The 16,770-nt window shown below is 38.7% G+C and overlaps 1 protein-coding gene across 2 annotated transcripts in view; it reads right to left on the minus strand.

The window, feature by feature from the left end:
- Nucleotides 1-16,770, minus strand: part of SYCP2 (synaptonemal complex protein 2) — a 78,303-nt gene that overhangs the window by 32,865 nt on the left and 28,668 nt on the right. For both annotated transcript variants that reach the window (XR_009249144.1, XM_058686125.1), the window contains exons 14-17: nt 16,411-16,471; nt 4,359-4,507; nt 3,108-3,182; nt 2,293-2,439 (exon numbers count right to left, since the gene is read on the minus strand). Coding sequence is in view for 1 of the 2 variants with exons in the window: in XM_058686125.1 (XP_058542108.1) it covers nt 2,293-2,439; nt 3,108-3,182; nt 4,359-4,507; nt 16,411-16,471 (432 nt within the window). In the remaining variant the exon portion in view is untranslated. The remainder of the gene's footprint in view (nt 1-2,292; nt 2,440-3,107; nt 3,183-4,358; nt 4,508-16,410; nt 16,472-16,770) is intronic.

Below are 16,770 nucleotides of genomic sequence, written 5' to 3' on the forward strand. Positions count from 1 at the left end.
GTCGTTGTTGTTGTTGTTTTTTAAAGGCACCTGCCCCCGAGACTAAAACAAAAATACTGCAGGTATTTTAATAGGTATGTAAATGGGGTGAGAAGGAAAGGTGGAAAGGAGAGGAAAAGGGGGAATTCTAAGATCGACCAGAAAACAAACTACTGAACCAATGGATTCTTGTGCAAAGAAGGATAGTTCCTAGCGGCATAGTGAATGGGACCTGGAAAGTCACTTATTCATGTAAATGCTTCACAGTTAATTCTGAACGAAAACACAGTGGGTCTTTCACAACGGTGCAATGTTTTTTAGAGAGATCTTTTCCAGAGTTTATGACTTACTGAGTTTAAGGTGGGGGTCCTAAGAATTTTAAATAACTACTCAAGGTACAACTTGGATATAAAAGGCACAGCATTGCCAAGTAGTATTCCATTGTATATATAAACCACATCTTCTTTATTCATTTGAAATCTGGCCATTTGCAGCAACGTGGATGGAACTGGAGGGTATTATGCTAAGTGAAATAAGTCAGTTAGAGAAAGACAGATATTGTATGTTTTCACCCATATGTGGATCTTGAGAAACTTAACAGAAGACCATGGGGGAAAGGGAAAAAAAAGTTACAGAGAGGGAGGGAGCCAAACCGTAAGAGACTCTTGGATACTGAGAACACACTGAGGGTTGTTGGGGGAGTGGGGGAGAGGGGAAAATGGGGGATGGGCATCGAGGAGGGCACCTGTTGGGATGAACACTGGGTGTTGTATGGAAACCAATCTGACTATAAATTATATGACATAAAAAAACCAAAAGGCACAGCAAATGGCAAATGGCTTTTATAACTGAATTGTCTAAGGAAAACTGACATTTCACTTAACGAAGAAACAAGATTAACGGGAAAGGACAGTAACACCAACACATCAAAGTGTACGGGGGAGCCTGTGAGAGTTCCAGTTGTGTAAAGGTGAGAAGTCAGTAAAAATTGCAGCGGGAAAAGGTCCATGAAGGGAAGTGAAATTAATCATCAAGCCTTGCAAACGTAAGGGCCGGGGGGAGATGGGGAAAAGTGAAAAAAAAAGGACACACACCACGGATGAACGTAGAGGCGCAAAAATTAGTGCGACATAAAAAAGAGGCAGAAAAGCAAGTGACTCAAAGTGGTCTTTAGAGTAAAATGAGACGCGGAAGGTCCCAGAATCGAGTCCAAGTTTAGAGGCAGGAAGGTAAACACAGAGATCACAAAGTTTCTGAGCAGAAGAATGCTACCGGGACGCCGGTATTAAGAAAAGCATGGGACACCACACGGGGTAGCTCACAGGATGAAGCAACCGTGTCCGAGAACAACGAGGGGGTGGCTGCATCAAGCCAGGTGTGCGAAGATGAGCAACAGTGAAGGGCGTGAGGAGGCAAGGACTTGAGAGATGCTGTGAAAGGACCACCGCGGGTACCTTGGTCCTAGGTGTGACAGGAGAGGAGGCTGGATTCAGGACGCCATCCAAACACTAACGGTAGCCTCACTGAAGTATGCAGACAGATGCGAATTTGACACAAAAGATTTAAAAGACTTTGAAGTTAGACTTCAGGAAAAGACTTGGAGGGACACACCAAAGGAAACACCAGAAGAGCGAGGCGTCACTGTGGCACTTTGAAGAGAGGTCCGGTACATTTCAAGAGTTTACACTGGGCACGTGAAGGAGCTTTGTAAGCGAGAAGGCACAGACGTGTTCAGGAGGCTGAGCCACGCTTTTAGAGCAAGTCTACATCCAGAATGTAGGGAGGGAAAGTACCTCCAACGTAATGACAGAGTAGGGAGACAATTAAAATGCTAGCAGAAATCAGAGGAGGAGAGGACAATAGGAAAGACAGGGCTGTTGGCCATGTCAAGTGTCACAGCGAGGGAAGAAGGTGGAGTGCTGGTTCTGTTGAGTGTGGCCTAGAAGGGAGTCTCCACGAGCAGGAGGAGGAGGAGGAGGAGGAAGAGGAGGAAGAGCTTACTACTTTGCTTTCTGTCCTTGTGTGAATAAAGAGACACTGCATTATGGATTTGTGTTCTGCATAAGGCCAAAAGCAAATACAAAACAGGGGATAAATGTAAAAAGTGGTAGTTACTCTCTTACACTTACACATAAACAGAATTGCTAAAGCACAATGCTTTTGTTTGCATTTGTAAAAGGCAGGGGGAAATACTCTGAAATGTTATTGATGACGACCATTAATGTAAACTCTAGATACCTTTTTCTATAATTACATACAGCAATGATTTGATCTACGCCGTTTTATAAACAACTATTTTGACACCGTATTTACCCCAAGCTGACTATTCTTTCTGTCCCCTTGATTGCTGTTTTTGATACATTTTGGAGGTTTAGCGAATTCCTTTTGGGAGTTAGGTTTTTCCTTCAAACTAATGATTTCCTCTTGCATGGGTGAGATTTGACTTTCTGGCACCAGAATCTGTTGGAGAGAATGTGGAAAAAAGTATTTCAAACTCCAAACCACACAAAGTTCTCAAAAATCACTGGATGTCTTGGGGCGCCTGGGTGGCTCAATCGGTTAAGCGTCCGACTTCAGCTCAGGTCACGATCTCACGGTCCGTGAGTTCGAGCCCCGCGTTGGGCTCTGGGCTGACGGCTCGGAGCCTGGAGCCTGCTTCCGATTCTGTGTCTCCCTCTCTCTCTGCCCCTCCCCCGTTCATGCTCTGTCTCTCTCTGTCTCAAAAATAAATAAACATTAAAAAAAAAAAATTTAAAAATCACTGGATGTCTTAATCAAGCGCCTACTCATCCCACACTTGGGTCAATTCTTTCTGTCTTCCATGTACTTAGTCCTACAGATTGACCCAACAAAAAAGCACCCACGTTTCAAATGTCAACAGACATAAAACCAACTTTGGCAGTAGAGGCAGGACATATACTTCTAATTTTTAAAGTTATCAAAACTATTAATAACTATCTTCTGTACTAAAATAGTAACATACTTTAAAAATCCCATACATCTTATTGGGGCACTCTCTATGCTGACACAAGAGATCTTTTAGCTACTCACCCTCTAACATCATACTGTCCTATTACTTATGGTTCAGCTTAGCCCAGTGATAAAAATCAAGTAAGTCAGACACATACCTGTGATCCACTTGCATCAAAAATTATATGCACAGATGTTTTGGCAACGGAAATACCTTGTTTTCTGGTAAATTCCTAAAATTAATTCAAAGAGATGTCATTTTCTCTCAGTTCCTTCTATTTTAATGCAATTATTTCCTGTTTCCTTTCAAAACTGCTGTATTATCTCAAATCGTTATTTTGCGTATGTAAATACCCTTCTCAGAATACCGTAATGTCTCTTCACTAATCAGTCTTCCTAGCCTGCCATTTTGGTGAGGGTCCCTCAGAAACATAGTCTCTTTTTTTTTTACCATAAATCTTTCCCACAGCTATAAACTGAATGTGTCCCCCCCAAAATTCACACATTGAAACCTAATCCCCAAGAGATGGTATTTAAGGAGGTGGGGCCTTTGGGAGGTGAGTGGGTTATCAGGGCAGGGCCCTCATGAATGGGATCAGTGCCCTCATGAGACCCCAAAGAGCTCCTTCACCCCCTTCTGCCATGTGAGGACACAGCGAGAAGATAGCCACTGTGAACCAGGAAGTGGGCCCTTACCAGAAAATAAGTCTGCTAGCACCTGATCTTGGACTTCTAGCCTCCAGAACTATGAGAAGTCAATGTGTGTCACTGAAACCACCAAGTGTATGGTATTTTTGTTACCGCAGCCTGCACAGACTAAGACATGCATTACCCAAGCTTGTCAACGGGATATCTCCCTCAAACTTAACATGAATTGTCACCTTACGAACTCTTGATGTCTTCCACAATTCTAGAAAGCACCTTATCTAAATTACACCCGTCAATTTCCAAAGCCATATCAAGCCCCATCTCCAAAGCCTTTCCTTTAAGTCTCTTAACAAGCATTCTCTTTCCTCAACTTCTATACCCTATTTTCCCTATGCCACTCATTCACTTCTTCTGGGGTACAGTCTGTAATTCTCACAATGTTTACTATCGTAAAAACAGGGTTTTGTCTCAATTCACTTTTTAAACACCTAGCAGGAATTTTGTTAGATGTTTTGAGTACTGCAGCTTATTTTGTGATCTGAGATTCTAAACAGGTGTCTCAAGGATACAACTAACAATCTGATGGCTATTCCACATTACAAATTTTAAAAACTAAAATCTACATGTCATTTTAAGAATTCTAGGGGAAAAAAATCAATGAAACTTATAGCCCCAAATAACTAAAAGTTTCCAGAATTATGAAAATATTTATTTAAAAGAATTTGATGAAAGTATGTATTAAAAAGAATTAAAACACTTACCCTGTATTTATTTGCACCCCAAATTTTTTGTGTCACACTAGCAATTTCCAATGATGCATCAAAATACAGAAGCAATTCTTTCCCTTCTCTTTTACTAATTTTTACTATATTTTTCAAGATTATGGTCAGTAGCTTCTTCGATTCTCTCACTGCACATAGACAAATCATACTGATTAGTTTACATTCATTTCTATGCTGCCACTCTATAGGTACAGTATAAATAAGAAAGTCATGCAGCATATTCATTAAATCGAAATAATATTAACTTCTGGATCTAACAATATTTAATTAATTCTGGGACTAACTATCTATGCAAACAAATCAATTCAATTTATTTTTCCGAGTCTTCTGATCGATGAATTACAGGCTAATAACTAATAAGCTAAGGCCATAAATATGTTTTGGACACTCACAGGTTCTTAGTAAATATTTCTGGAACACATCTAAAGGAACTATTTGCTTAACTTAAAAGAGGCAAACAAAATAACTTCAGTTCCATACATAAATAAGTATATTTTTAGGCAAAAGCATCTATTCAAACATTTCTGTTAAATCCAGTTGTTACAAACAAGTTGACAGTCAACAACGGTCAAACAACTTGAGTGCCAGGAAACTGAAGAAGAATACGGTGCAATTCCTCATGAATTCACTGATCCAGTGAAAACAGTTAGTGCCAGTTTGTAAGAGGGATTTACGTCCCTTCGGAATCACTTGGCATCCAATTCAAGTGCCTGTACTATGGACTACAGGCCACCAGGGTCCTGTCCTACTCTGCCAGTGCTCCTGTTGACTGGCAAGTCGTCACACCTGCCCCCAGTGTACACTTTGGGGCAGGAGGAAAACACCCTGATGGAAATGGAGCACACCATGTAGAAAAATTTCTCTACATCAGGGAAAGCTCTACTGGCTACTCCATGACCTAACCCACGGGATAACTGTCTCCATTGTCTATAAAATTCTGATTCCTATGAGGCTTACTCAAGCAGAATATGGGTTGTTTTTGCAACGATATGGTCATGAGAGCTTCCAGAGTAACATCTGTCACGGTAATAAGAATTATTAATTGCTTGAAGACAGTGGTGACAGTCTCTAATTTAAAGAGTGCGGTGGTTTTATTTTGGGGAAAAAAAGTCATGTGTGTCAACAGGAACAGGTATTCAGACTTTAGAGATGAAAGTTTGGTGACTTTGAAGACAATAATGTTTTGAATGCTGATGATGAATATTAGAAAATTTATAATCCTGATGTATATTTTTGCTGATTATTGTATCGCTCTGATCTGATTTTTTTCTGCAGCTTGCTATGAACTAGTAAATGAAACATTTACTTCGCTGCTTACCTAACCATGGTATTAGAAATTACTTCAAATGTTGCTGAATGCTTTGTGCCTTTATGTGCAAAGTATCCTCCACATATATTGTAACTATATAAGAATTAGTTGATATTTGTTATCTTTTATTGTCAGCTTTGTTGAAACTTCTGGTATTTCCTTTGACTGCGTGGACTATGTCATGGCTTGTTTTTAATTAGCAATATTACTGAGATATCAGAAAAGTCATTTTATTGCTTGCTAAAGAATCCAAGTATTTACAGATAAACATATTTGGACCTTATGTTATCTACATACCCATAGGAGATTCCAATACACTATAGGTACATGAATGTAATAATATGCTTTCTCCTGCAAAGGCATTTTAAAAATTTTTAAGATCATCCATGGAGACTAAATAAATAAAAATTCTTACATATTATATACAAAAGGGTCTAACTGCATGCACCCCATTGTGCTGCCTCCTCATCCCCTAGTCTGCAAGTATACTGATCTCCAGGTTTTGCTTTTTTGTTGTTGTTGTTTTTTTTTACTTCCATGGGTGCCATTCATGTAAAAATTCGGTCTTGCCTGCTCCATACAGGTTACATTAGATTACCACATTATTATGAAGGACATTAAAGGATACAAACAAACAGCCAGGTGGAGAGAGAAGTAGCGTGAGGTCTGGAAGGGTCCAGAGACAGGAGCTCCTATCCCTGTGAATTTTAGGTTGTACCACCCTCCTGGCACAATGATACATTCTTATTCACCAGTCAGGAAGCCCCCCCAAAACACTTTTAATCCACATATAAAGAACTTAATTTTTTTTATAAAAGTATCCTCGTAAAATCAGGATGAGTTTTATATCGGAAAATCTTAAAAATCAACTTCAAGTTATGCTATTAAAACAATGAAAATAACTTTTTTTTGCCCAATTATGTGCAGCTACACTTGGCAAGATGCAAGACAGAACCGCATTAAGAAGTGGCAGCAGTGATTGGCGTGAAAATAGAGGAGAGAGAAGAAATTCAAAAGATTTTAAGAGACAGTAAAAAATGGACGTGGAAAAAGATCAGTTAAGGGAAGGAAACGATCAAGAGTCGCTTCTGTATGGGGCGGGGGGAGCTGGAAGGTTATCCTACCATTTGTCAAAACAGGAAATAAAGAAGGAGTTTGGCGGGATAGAATCATGAGTTTAGTTTTATTTTTATCAATTTTAAGTTTACTTAAATTCAAGTTAGTTAACACACAGTGTAGTGTTGGTTTCAGTGATTCATCACTTATATATAACACCAATTGGTCAACACAACAGTGCCCGCCTTAATGCCCATCCCCCATTTAGCCCATCCGCTCACCTACTTCCCCTCCAGCAACCCTCAGTTTGTTCTCTGTATTTAAGAGCCTCTGGGGGCGCCTGGGTGGCCCAGTCGGTTAAGCGTCCGACTTCGGCTCAGGTCACGATCTCACGGTCCGTGGGTTCGAGCCCCGCGTCGGGCTCTGGGCTGACCGCTCGGAGCCTGGACCCCGCTTCAGATTCTGTGTCTCCCTCTGTCTGCCCCTCCACCGCTTGCACTCTGTCTCTTGCATCGTCTCAAAAATAAACACTTAAAAAAAAAAAAAAAAAAGAGCCTCTGGTGGCTTGCCCCCGTCTCTGCTTTTATCTTAGTTTTTCTTCCCTTCCCCTATGTTCATCTGTTGAGTTTCTTACATTCCACATATGAGTGAGTTAGGGTTAGGGTTATTTGTCTGACTTATTTTGTTTAGCATAATACATTCTAGTTCCATCCATGTTGTTGCAAATGGCAAGATTTCATTCTTTTTGATGCTGAGTAATATTCCATTGTGTGTGTGTGTGTGTGTGTGTGTACCACATTTTCTTTATCCATACATTGGTCAATGGACATGTGGGCTCTTTCCATAATTTGGCTATTGTTGACAGTGCTGCTATAAACATCGGGGTGCATGTGCCCCTTCAAATCAGCATTTTTGTATCCTTTGGATAAATACCTACTAGTGTATTCCTAGGTCTTAGGGTAGTTCTATTTTTAATTGAGTTTAGTTTTAGACGTGGGTTTAGATATTTTAGACATCTGCAAACATATAAAGGTCGGATAGTTTATTGCTCACATCTCTATCTAGAGCTTAGTTAAGAAATTAGGAAAAAAGATTCAAAAACCAAAGTGTAGTCAACAGCGTCAAATGTAAGGCAAGGGTCAGTACGAGGACTGCAAGTGTGCAAACTGATACTAATAATAAAGTTTATTATTTGGACATCTAAAATTCAGTGGAGTGGGACAGGAAACAGAATGTAGTAAGAGCAGGACTGAAAAGCAGGAGAAAAAAGATTTAGTAAAAACTCTCAAAGTTAGCTATAAATGGAAAAAGAGTAAGAGGGCAAGAGGAAGACAGAGGATCCAAGTAGGCTTTTTGTTTGAAAATACAGTAACATATGTATCATAAAAATATGGGTACCATAAAAATATAAGATGTGAGGGGCACCTGGGTGGCTCAGTCCATTAAATCAACATTAAATCAAGCAACTCTTGATCTTGGCTCAGGTCATGATCTTACTCATATTGCCAAGTTTCTGACACACGCAAAACCAAAACAACAACGACAGACAGACAAAGAACTTTTTTGTACAACTGACAGCAATGGCACAAAAGCCAGGAAAGCAAAAATGGAAGTATACTGTTACGGAGTTCCCATGCTACACATAGGAGGGCATAATATTACACACTATCAAGCTAAAGATGTATAAAATAAACCCCAAATCAACCATTGAAGGGGGTATAAAGCCAACAAAAGAGACATAATAAAATCACTGGAAAAATCAATTAATACAAAAGAAGAAAGAGAGAAAAACAAACATGGCAGAAGGAGTGGTAGGGAGAAAAAACAAGAGCTAGCTGGTAAATTTAAAGCGTATTCAGAATCACATCAAACACCGTAATTCAAAGGCAGACACTGTCAAATTACACTTAAAAAACAATGCCTTTAGTATATGATGCCTACAAGTAACCCACATTAAATAGACAAAAATGAGTTAAAAATAAAGAAAGATATGCCATGCCATAATTAACCAACAGAAAGCTGGAGAAGGTATCTTAATATTAAAGTAGATTACAGAGCAAAGAATTTAACTACAGGAAGAACAGGGTCATTTCATAAAGATCAAGGGGTCAATTTAACAAGAAAAGATTCTACTACATGTTTGTACAACTAATCGTAGAGAGTGAAAATACCTGAAGCAAAAAATGATAGAACTCAACAGGAAAAAAATCACAATTACAATGGTGACTTCCATACCCCCCTCTCAGTAACACAGGACAAGCGGATGAACAGGATATGTAAGACTCAAACAACATTGTCAACAATAGAATGCCCATTCATTTCAAGTGCACACAGAAGATTTATCATTACAGACCACATGCTGGGTCATAAAATAAGTGTCAAGATTTTTAAAAGGATTCTCAAATCATACAAAGTATGCCCTCTAATAACAATGAAATAGTTATCTCTGAAATCCCAAATACATGGAATCTACATAAAAAATTTCTAAATAAAACTATGGGTCAAAAAAGAAATCAAAAGAAAAATCTTAAAGAATCAGATTAATGAAAATGGAAATACAACATATGGTAATTTGCAGGATGCTGCTAGGAAGTACTCGGGGAGAATTTAAAGCTGTAAATTGTAAATGGCAGGACACCTGGTTGGCTCAGTTAGTCGGTTGAGCGTCTGACTCTTGGTCTTGGCTCAGGTCATCTTCCCAGGGTCGTGAGATTGAGCCCTGTGTCTAGCTCCACATTGGGCCCCCGCATCAGGCTCTGCACTGAGCATGGAGCCTGCTTGGGATTCTCTCTCTCTCTCTTCCTCTGCCCCTCTCCCCTCCTCTCTAAAATAAAACATAAATAAAAATTTTAAAAGCATCTTCATAAAGTACAATACATTAAAGCTGAAATGGCTATACTAGAAGAATAAACAGTCTCAGATCAATGACTTCAGCTTCCACCCTGAGACACCAGAAACAGAAAGGCAAATTAAAACCAAAGTAAGCTGAAAATGAAGAAACTTATAATAAACATGAGAGCAGAGGTCAGCAAGATTGAAAACAGGAAAACAAAAGAGAAAAATCAATAAAACCAAGGGCTGGTTCTTTGACAATATCAATAAATCGATATTCTCCTTTCATCAGACTGATCAGGAAAAAAAGATACAAGTTATGAACATCAGAAGTGACAGAGAGGCCATCATTATAGTCTACAGACAGTAAAGACAGGAAGGGGCCACAATAAACCACTTAATACCAATAAATCTGACAATATGGATGAAATGGAGAGATTACGAGACACAAATTATCAGTTTACTCAGGAAGAAACAGGTAACATGAAAAACCCCTTAGTTATTAAATAAACTGAATTTGTGGTTAAGAGCCTTCACAACAAAGAAAGGTGCAAATACTAGCAAGTAGTTAAGAAAGAAACAATACCAATTTTACACACATTCTTGTAGAAAACTGAAAACTATGCAGTGCCTGGGTGGCTCAGTCGGTCAAGTGTCCAGCTCCGGATTTTGGCTCAGGCCATGATCTTGCAGTTCGTGAGCTCAAGCCCCATACCGGGCAGGCTCTGTGCCAGCAGCATGGAGTCTGCTTGGGATTCTCTCTCTCTCTTTCTTTCTCTCTCTCTCTCTCTCTCTCTCTCTCTCTCTCTCTCTGTCTCTCTCTGCTCCCCTCTGCTTGTGCCCACTCTCAAAATAAATAAACTTAAAAACAAAAAAGAAACCTGAAGACTATGGAAAACTTGCCAATTCATTCCATGAGGCTAGTAACACTGCCTGCACTCTGCCACAGAAAGACATAGACCTAGCATACAGAACATCAAATTCCTGCCTGACTTCTGGGAATCAGTGCCAATGATACAGAAAAGGAGAATACATACCGAAACCAAGTGGGGTTTATCGCTAGAATGCAAAGTTAGTCTAACATTGGAAAATCAATGTATTTCTATTAGGAACCTAACAAGAGAAACCATATATTACATCAACACATGCAGGAAAAGCATTTCCCCAAATCCAACATTCTTTATTATCAAGGAGGGCTCTCAGCAGCTTAGGAATAAAAGAGAATTTCCTCAGTCTGATAGAGGGTACACATGAAAAAGTGTCACCATAAATAGGTCATAGTGAAAAAAAAATGCTTTCCCCTTAACATCAGAAACTAGGTCAAGACATAGGCTCCCATCACTTCTACTCAACATGGTACTGAAGGTTCCCGGCAGCGTAATACGGCAAGGAGGGAAGACTGACCCTACGGAGTGTCGTCAAGGATGTGGACAACTGGAACTCTCACACACTGGTGGTAAAAATGTAAAATGATAAAACTGCTTTGGACAAGTCTAAAAGTTTCTGAAAAAGGTAAACCTATACCTGTGCTTTTGATCACACTCCCTGATATTTATCCAGGAGAAATAAAAGCATATATATAATCACACATACATGAGGATAATTATACATGAATATTTTCAGTGGCATTTTATAATAGCTGGAAACAGGGAACACTCCAGATAGTCATCAACAGGGGAATGGGCGGAACAAACTGAAGTAAAACCATACACTGGAATACCATTCAGCAATAAAAAGGATTAAACTCTTGATACATGTGATGTGGCTAAATAAAAAAAAAATACAAATGTATATACAAAATATGTCCTATATAAATGTATATATTATGTGTAATATATGTCATGTAAAATATGTAGAACATATACTTCTACATGTATATTTTGTATATTATATATTACATAGACAGTATACATAAATACATCATATACTGATACAAGTGTGTATGTATACACATATGCATTACTAAAAGAAAGTAGCCAGAAAAAACTGCTACATGCTGTATAATTCTATTTATAGAGACTGCAGAAAACGTAAACTTATCCAAGGTACAGAAAACATCAGTGACTTCCTGGGGATAGAGTAGGAGATGGGATGAACAGATCAAAAGGAGCATAGGGGTGCCTGGGTGGCTCAGTGGGTTGAGTGTCTGACTCTTGATTTTGGCTCAGGTCACGATCCCAGGGTCACGGGATCAAGCCCTGTTTTGGGCTCCACATTGGTAGAGCCTGCTTGAGATTCTCTCTTTCCCTCTGCCCTTCTCCCGTGCTCATGCTTTATTTCTCTCTCTAAAAATTAAAAATTAATAAATCTTTTTTTTTTTTTTAACATTTATTTATTTTTGAGGCAGAGAGAGACAGAGCGTGAACGGGGGAGGGTCAGAGAGAGAGGGAGACACAGAATCGGAAGCAGGCTCCAGGCTCTGAGCCGTCAGCCCAGAGCCCGACGCGGGGCTCGAACTCACAGACCGCGAGATTGTGACCTGAGCTGAAGTCAGACGCTCAACCGACTGAGCCACCCAGGTGCCCCTAAAAATTAAAAATTAAAAAAAATGGAGCATAAAGAACATTTAGGGAGACTGGATATATTTACTAACTTGAATACCCTAATGGTTTCAATGTGTGTTTATACATGTGAAGACTCACCAGCTTCCTCAACCCGATGGAAGTTTATCTACAAAAACCTTCAGCTAACGTCATGCTTAATGGTCAAATAGTCAATATTCTTCCTTAAGCAAAGATGATGAAGAAAGCAAAGATGACCACTTTTACCACTTCTATTCAATATTGTACTAGAAGTTCTAGCCATTGCAATAATGCAAAGGGAGGAATAAAGGAAGGGAGGGAGGGGAGAATAAAAGAAGGATAAAGAAAGAAAGGGAGGGAGGAATGGAGGAAGAGAGGAATAAAGGAAGTAAGTTAGTTAAGGAAGGGCCTTAGAATCAGAAGTAAAACCCTATCTATCTGCAGACACCATGACCGACTACCTAGAATAACCTCAGGAATCCACATTACAACCACTGGAACTAGTGACTTTGGCAAGATTGTAGGATACGAGGTAAGTATTGCAAAATCAGTTATATTTTTATATACTAATAGAAAATATTTGGAAAATGAAATTAAAGATTCATTCCATTTACAATCATATATAAGGTAAGATTGAAGACTCAGGAATAAGTTCATCAAGGGGTGTGTAAGATTTCTACACTGAAAACTACAAAGCGCTGTGGAGCGAAATTAAAGACCCGAATAAATGTAAAGATATACCACGTTTGTGGACTGAAATACGTACTATTGTCACAATGTTGCCTCTCCCCCTCTCAAACTACAATCGCAATCATACATCCAGCAGGCTTTTTGTAGCAAGTAGTAGGTCAACTCTAAAAGTTATATGGAAATACAAAAGATCTAGAATTTCCTGAAAAAAAAAAAAAACAACCCACAATTTTAGAAGACTTGTACTACCCAATTTCAAGACTAACTAAAAATCTACAGTAATTAAAACAGTGTGGGACTGGCATAGTGAACGGAAAATAGATCCGTGGGATGGAGTACAGCTTTAAGAAATAAGAAGTGAACTTCTATCAGTCATCTGACTTTCAAGAAGGGAATCAATGACATCCAGTGGGGAAAGGAAAGCCTTTTCATCAAATAGTCCTAGAAGTAACTGCATGTCCACAGAAAAATAAAAATAAACCTCAACTCCTGTATCATACCAGAACCAAATATTAATTTGTAATGGATCATAATCCTAAACATAAAAGCTAAAACCACGAAGTTCTGACAGAAAAACAAAAGTTCTTTATGATTTGGTAGTAGGCAAAAGTTACATAAAGCAAAAGCACAAATGAAAAAAGTGATAAAGTGGACTGTAAACTTAAAGACTTCTGCTCATTAAAGACACCATTAACAAACTTAAAAAGCAAGACACAGATGGGGAGAGAATACACATATGTATCTATCAAAGGATTGGTATGCACAATATTTTTAAGAATCCAAAAACTTAATATAAAAAAAGACAGCCCAGGGGAAAAAAAGGACAAAATATTTAAAGAGATACGTCACAAAGGAATATATATGAATGACAACCAAGCACATGTAAAAGTGCTCGAAGTCCGGAATTGTGATGCCTACAGCTTTGGTTTTCTTTTTCCACATCACTTTGGCTATTCGGGGTCTTTTGCAATTTCATCCAAATTTTAGAATTGTTTGTTGCAGCTCTGTGAAGAATGCTGGTAATATTTTGATAGGGATTTCACTGAATGTGTACATTGCTTCGGGTAGTACTGACATTTTAACAATAATTGTTCTTCCAATCCATGAGCGTGGAATGTTTTTTCATTTCTTTGTGTCTTCTTCAATTTCTTTTACAAGCTTTCTATAGTTTTCAGCATACAGATCTTTTAGCTCTTCAACTAGGTTTACTCCTACGTGTTTTATGGGTTTTGGTGCAACTGTAAACGGGACTGATTCCTTGATTTGTCTTTCTGCTGTTTCATAAGTGGTATACAGAAATACAACTTATTTCTTTCTGCACATTGATCTCATATCCTGCTACTCTGCTGAATTCATGTATCAGTATCAGCAGTTTTTTGGTGGAGGCTTTTGGGTTTTCCACGTAGAGTATCAGACTTCAAGCTATACTACAAGACTGTAATCAAGATACTATGGTACTGGCACAAAAACAGACACACAGATCAACGGAAGAGAATAGAGAACCCAGAAATGGACCCACCAAGGTACGGCCAACTAATCTTTGACAAATCAGGAAAGAGTATCCAATGGAAAAAGTCTCTTCAGCAAGTGGTACCGGGAAAACTGGACAGCGACATGCAGAAGAATGAACCTGGACCACTTTCTTACACCACACACAAAAATAAACTCAAAATGGATAAAAAACCTAAATGTAAGACAGGGAACCATCAAAATTCTAGAGGAGAAAACAAACAACAAACTCTTTGACCTTAGCTACAGCAACTTCTTACTAGACACGTCTCTGGAGGCAAGGGAAACAAAAGCAAAAACGAACTATTGGGACCTCATCGAGATAAAAAGCTTCTGCACAGTAAAGGAAACAATCAACAAAACTAAAAGGCAACTGACAGAATGGGAGAAGATATTTGCAAATGATGTATCAGACAAAGGCTTAGCATCCAAAATGTATAAAGGACTTCTCAAGCTCAACACCCAAAAAACAAATATTCCAGTGAAGAAATGAGCAAAATACATGAAGAGACACTTTTCCAAAGAAGACATACAGATCGCTAACAGACACATGAAAAGAGACTCAACATCACTCATCATCAGGGAAATACAAATCAAAACCACAATGAGATACCACCTCACACCTTTCAGAATGGCTAAAATTAACAACTCAGGCAACAACAGATGTTGGCGAGAGAACACCCCAAAGTGTTCAAAAAGGAAACCCTTTTGCACTGCTGGTGGGAATGCAAACTATTGCAGCCACTCTGGAAAACAGTATGGAGGTTCCTCAAAAAATTGAAAATAGAGCTACCCTACAACCCAGCAGTTGCACTACTAGGTATTTATCCAAAGGATACAAAAATGCTGATTCAAAGGGGCACATGCACCCCAACGTTTATAGCAACACTACTGACAATAGCCAAATTATGGAAAGAGCCCACATGTCCATCAACTGATGAATGGATAAAGGAAATGTGATGTTTGTGTGTGTGTGTGTGTGTATATGTGTTATTATGTGTGTGTATGTATACGTGTGCGCAAACACACACAGTGGAATACGACTCAGATCAAAAAGATTGAAATCCTGCCATTTGCAACAACATGGATGGAACTGGAGGGTATTACATTAAGCTAAATAAGTCAGTCAAAGAAAGACAAATATCATATGATTTCACACATGTGGAATTTAAGAAACACAACAGATGAACACAGGGGAAGGGAAGGAAAAATAAAATAAAAACAGGGAGGCAAACCATAAGAGACTCCTAAATACAAAGAACAAACTGAGTGTTGCTGGAGAGGTGTTGGACTAAACGGGTGATGGTCATTAAAGATGAGCACTGGGTGCTATACTTAAGTGATGAATCACTAATTTCTACTCCTGAAACCATTATTACACTATAGGTTTACTAACTTGGATTTGAATTAAAAAAATAATAAAAGTGCTTAGCATTTCTGGTCACCAGTTATTTGCAATTAATGACAATCATGACTGGGGTGCCTAGGTGGCTCAGTCGGTTGAGCGTCCAACTCGGCTTATGGTTCATGAGTTTGAGCCCCGCGTTGGGCTCTGTGCTGACAGCTCAGAGCCTGGAGCCTGCTTTGGATTTTGTGTCTCCCTCTCTCTGTGCCCCTCCCAGCTCATGTTCTGTCTCTCTCTCTCTGTCTCAAAAATGAACAATCATTAAAAAAGTTTTTTTAATTAAAAACAAAAGACTATCATGACATACCACTACATCCCCACTGAAATGACTAAAATATATCTTGATATGTGAATCTGTAGTGGGGCCAGTCTTACAAGTTGTAGGACTTTGTCCAGCAATGTTACACAATGGCAGTCATAAAAGTGCAGGAACTAGATGTCTGGATCTAATCATACTAATAGATTAAAAAGGCAAGAGCCTTGAATATATTGACAATAAAGTGACTGATCATGGGTTTTAGACTAGATAACAAAAATAAGTTCCAAAAGGAGTCAGGAAATTGGGGGTGAGGGAAATGTGGGTTCAGGGAATTCTGTTATTAATGTGAATACAAGAAACTGTTGACTTTGTTTTCATGAGTATTTTTTTACCCCAGAGAGCATATAACGGCCATGTGATAAGAATCAAGTAGAAAATAAGCTTAATACCTTCAATGCTGTATATTTGTACTCTTTCCTCAGGCACAGTCACTGCTTCCCATTGATGATCCTTAAATTCAAAAACAGGTTTGACCATAAATAAATAATTTACCCCTGCTTTACACCCTCTTTAAACACCAGTTTTTAAGTTATACAATCAAGTTTATTTTTTATTAAGTACCACTAAGTAACCAGTTGATACAACCTATTTCTTGCTCCATCAATTGACTGTGTAATAAATACATCACAGGCCACATTTAATCTGCTTGTTCACTTTTTTTTTTTTTTTTTAACGTTTTTATTTATTTTTGAGACAGAGAGAGACAGAGCATGAACTGGGGAGGGTCAGAGAGAGGGAGACACAGAATC

Source organism: Neofelis nebulosa, chromosome 9 (genome assembly GCF_028018385.1).
Source record: "Neofelis nebulosa isolate mNeoNeb1 chromosome 9, mNeoNeb1.pri, whole genome shotgun sequence".
Lineage (NCBI taxonomy): Eukaryota > Metazoa > Chordata > Mammalia > Carnivora > Felidae > Neofelis > Neofelis nebulosa.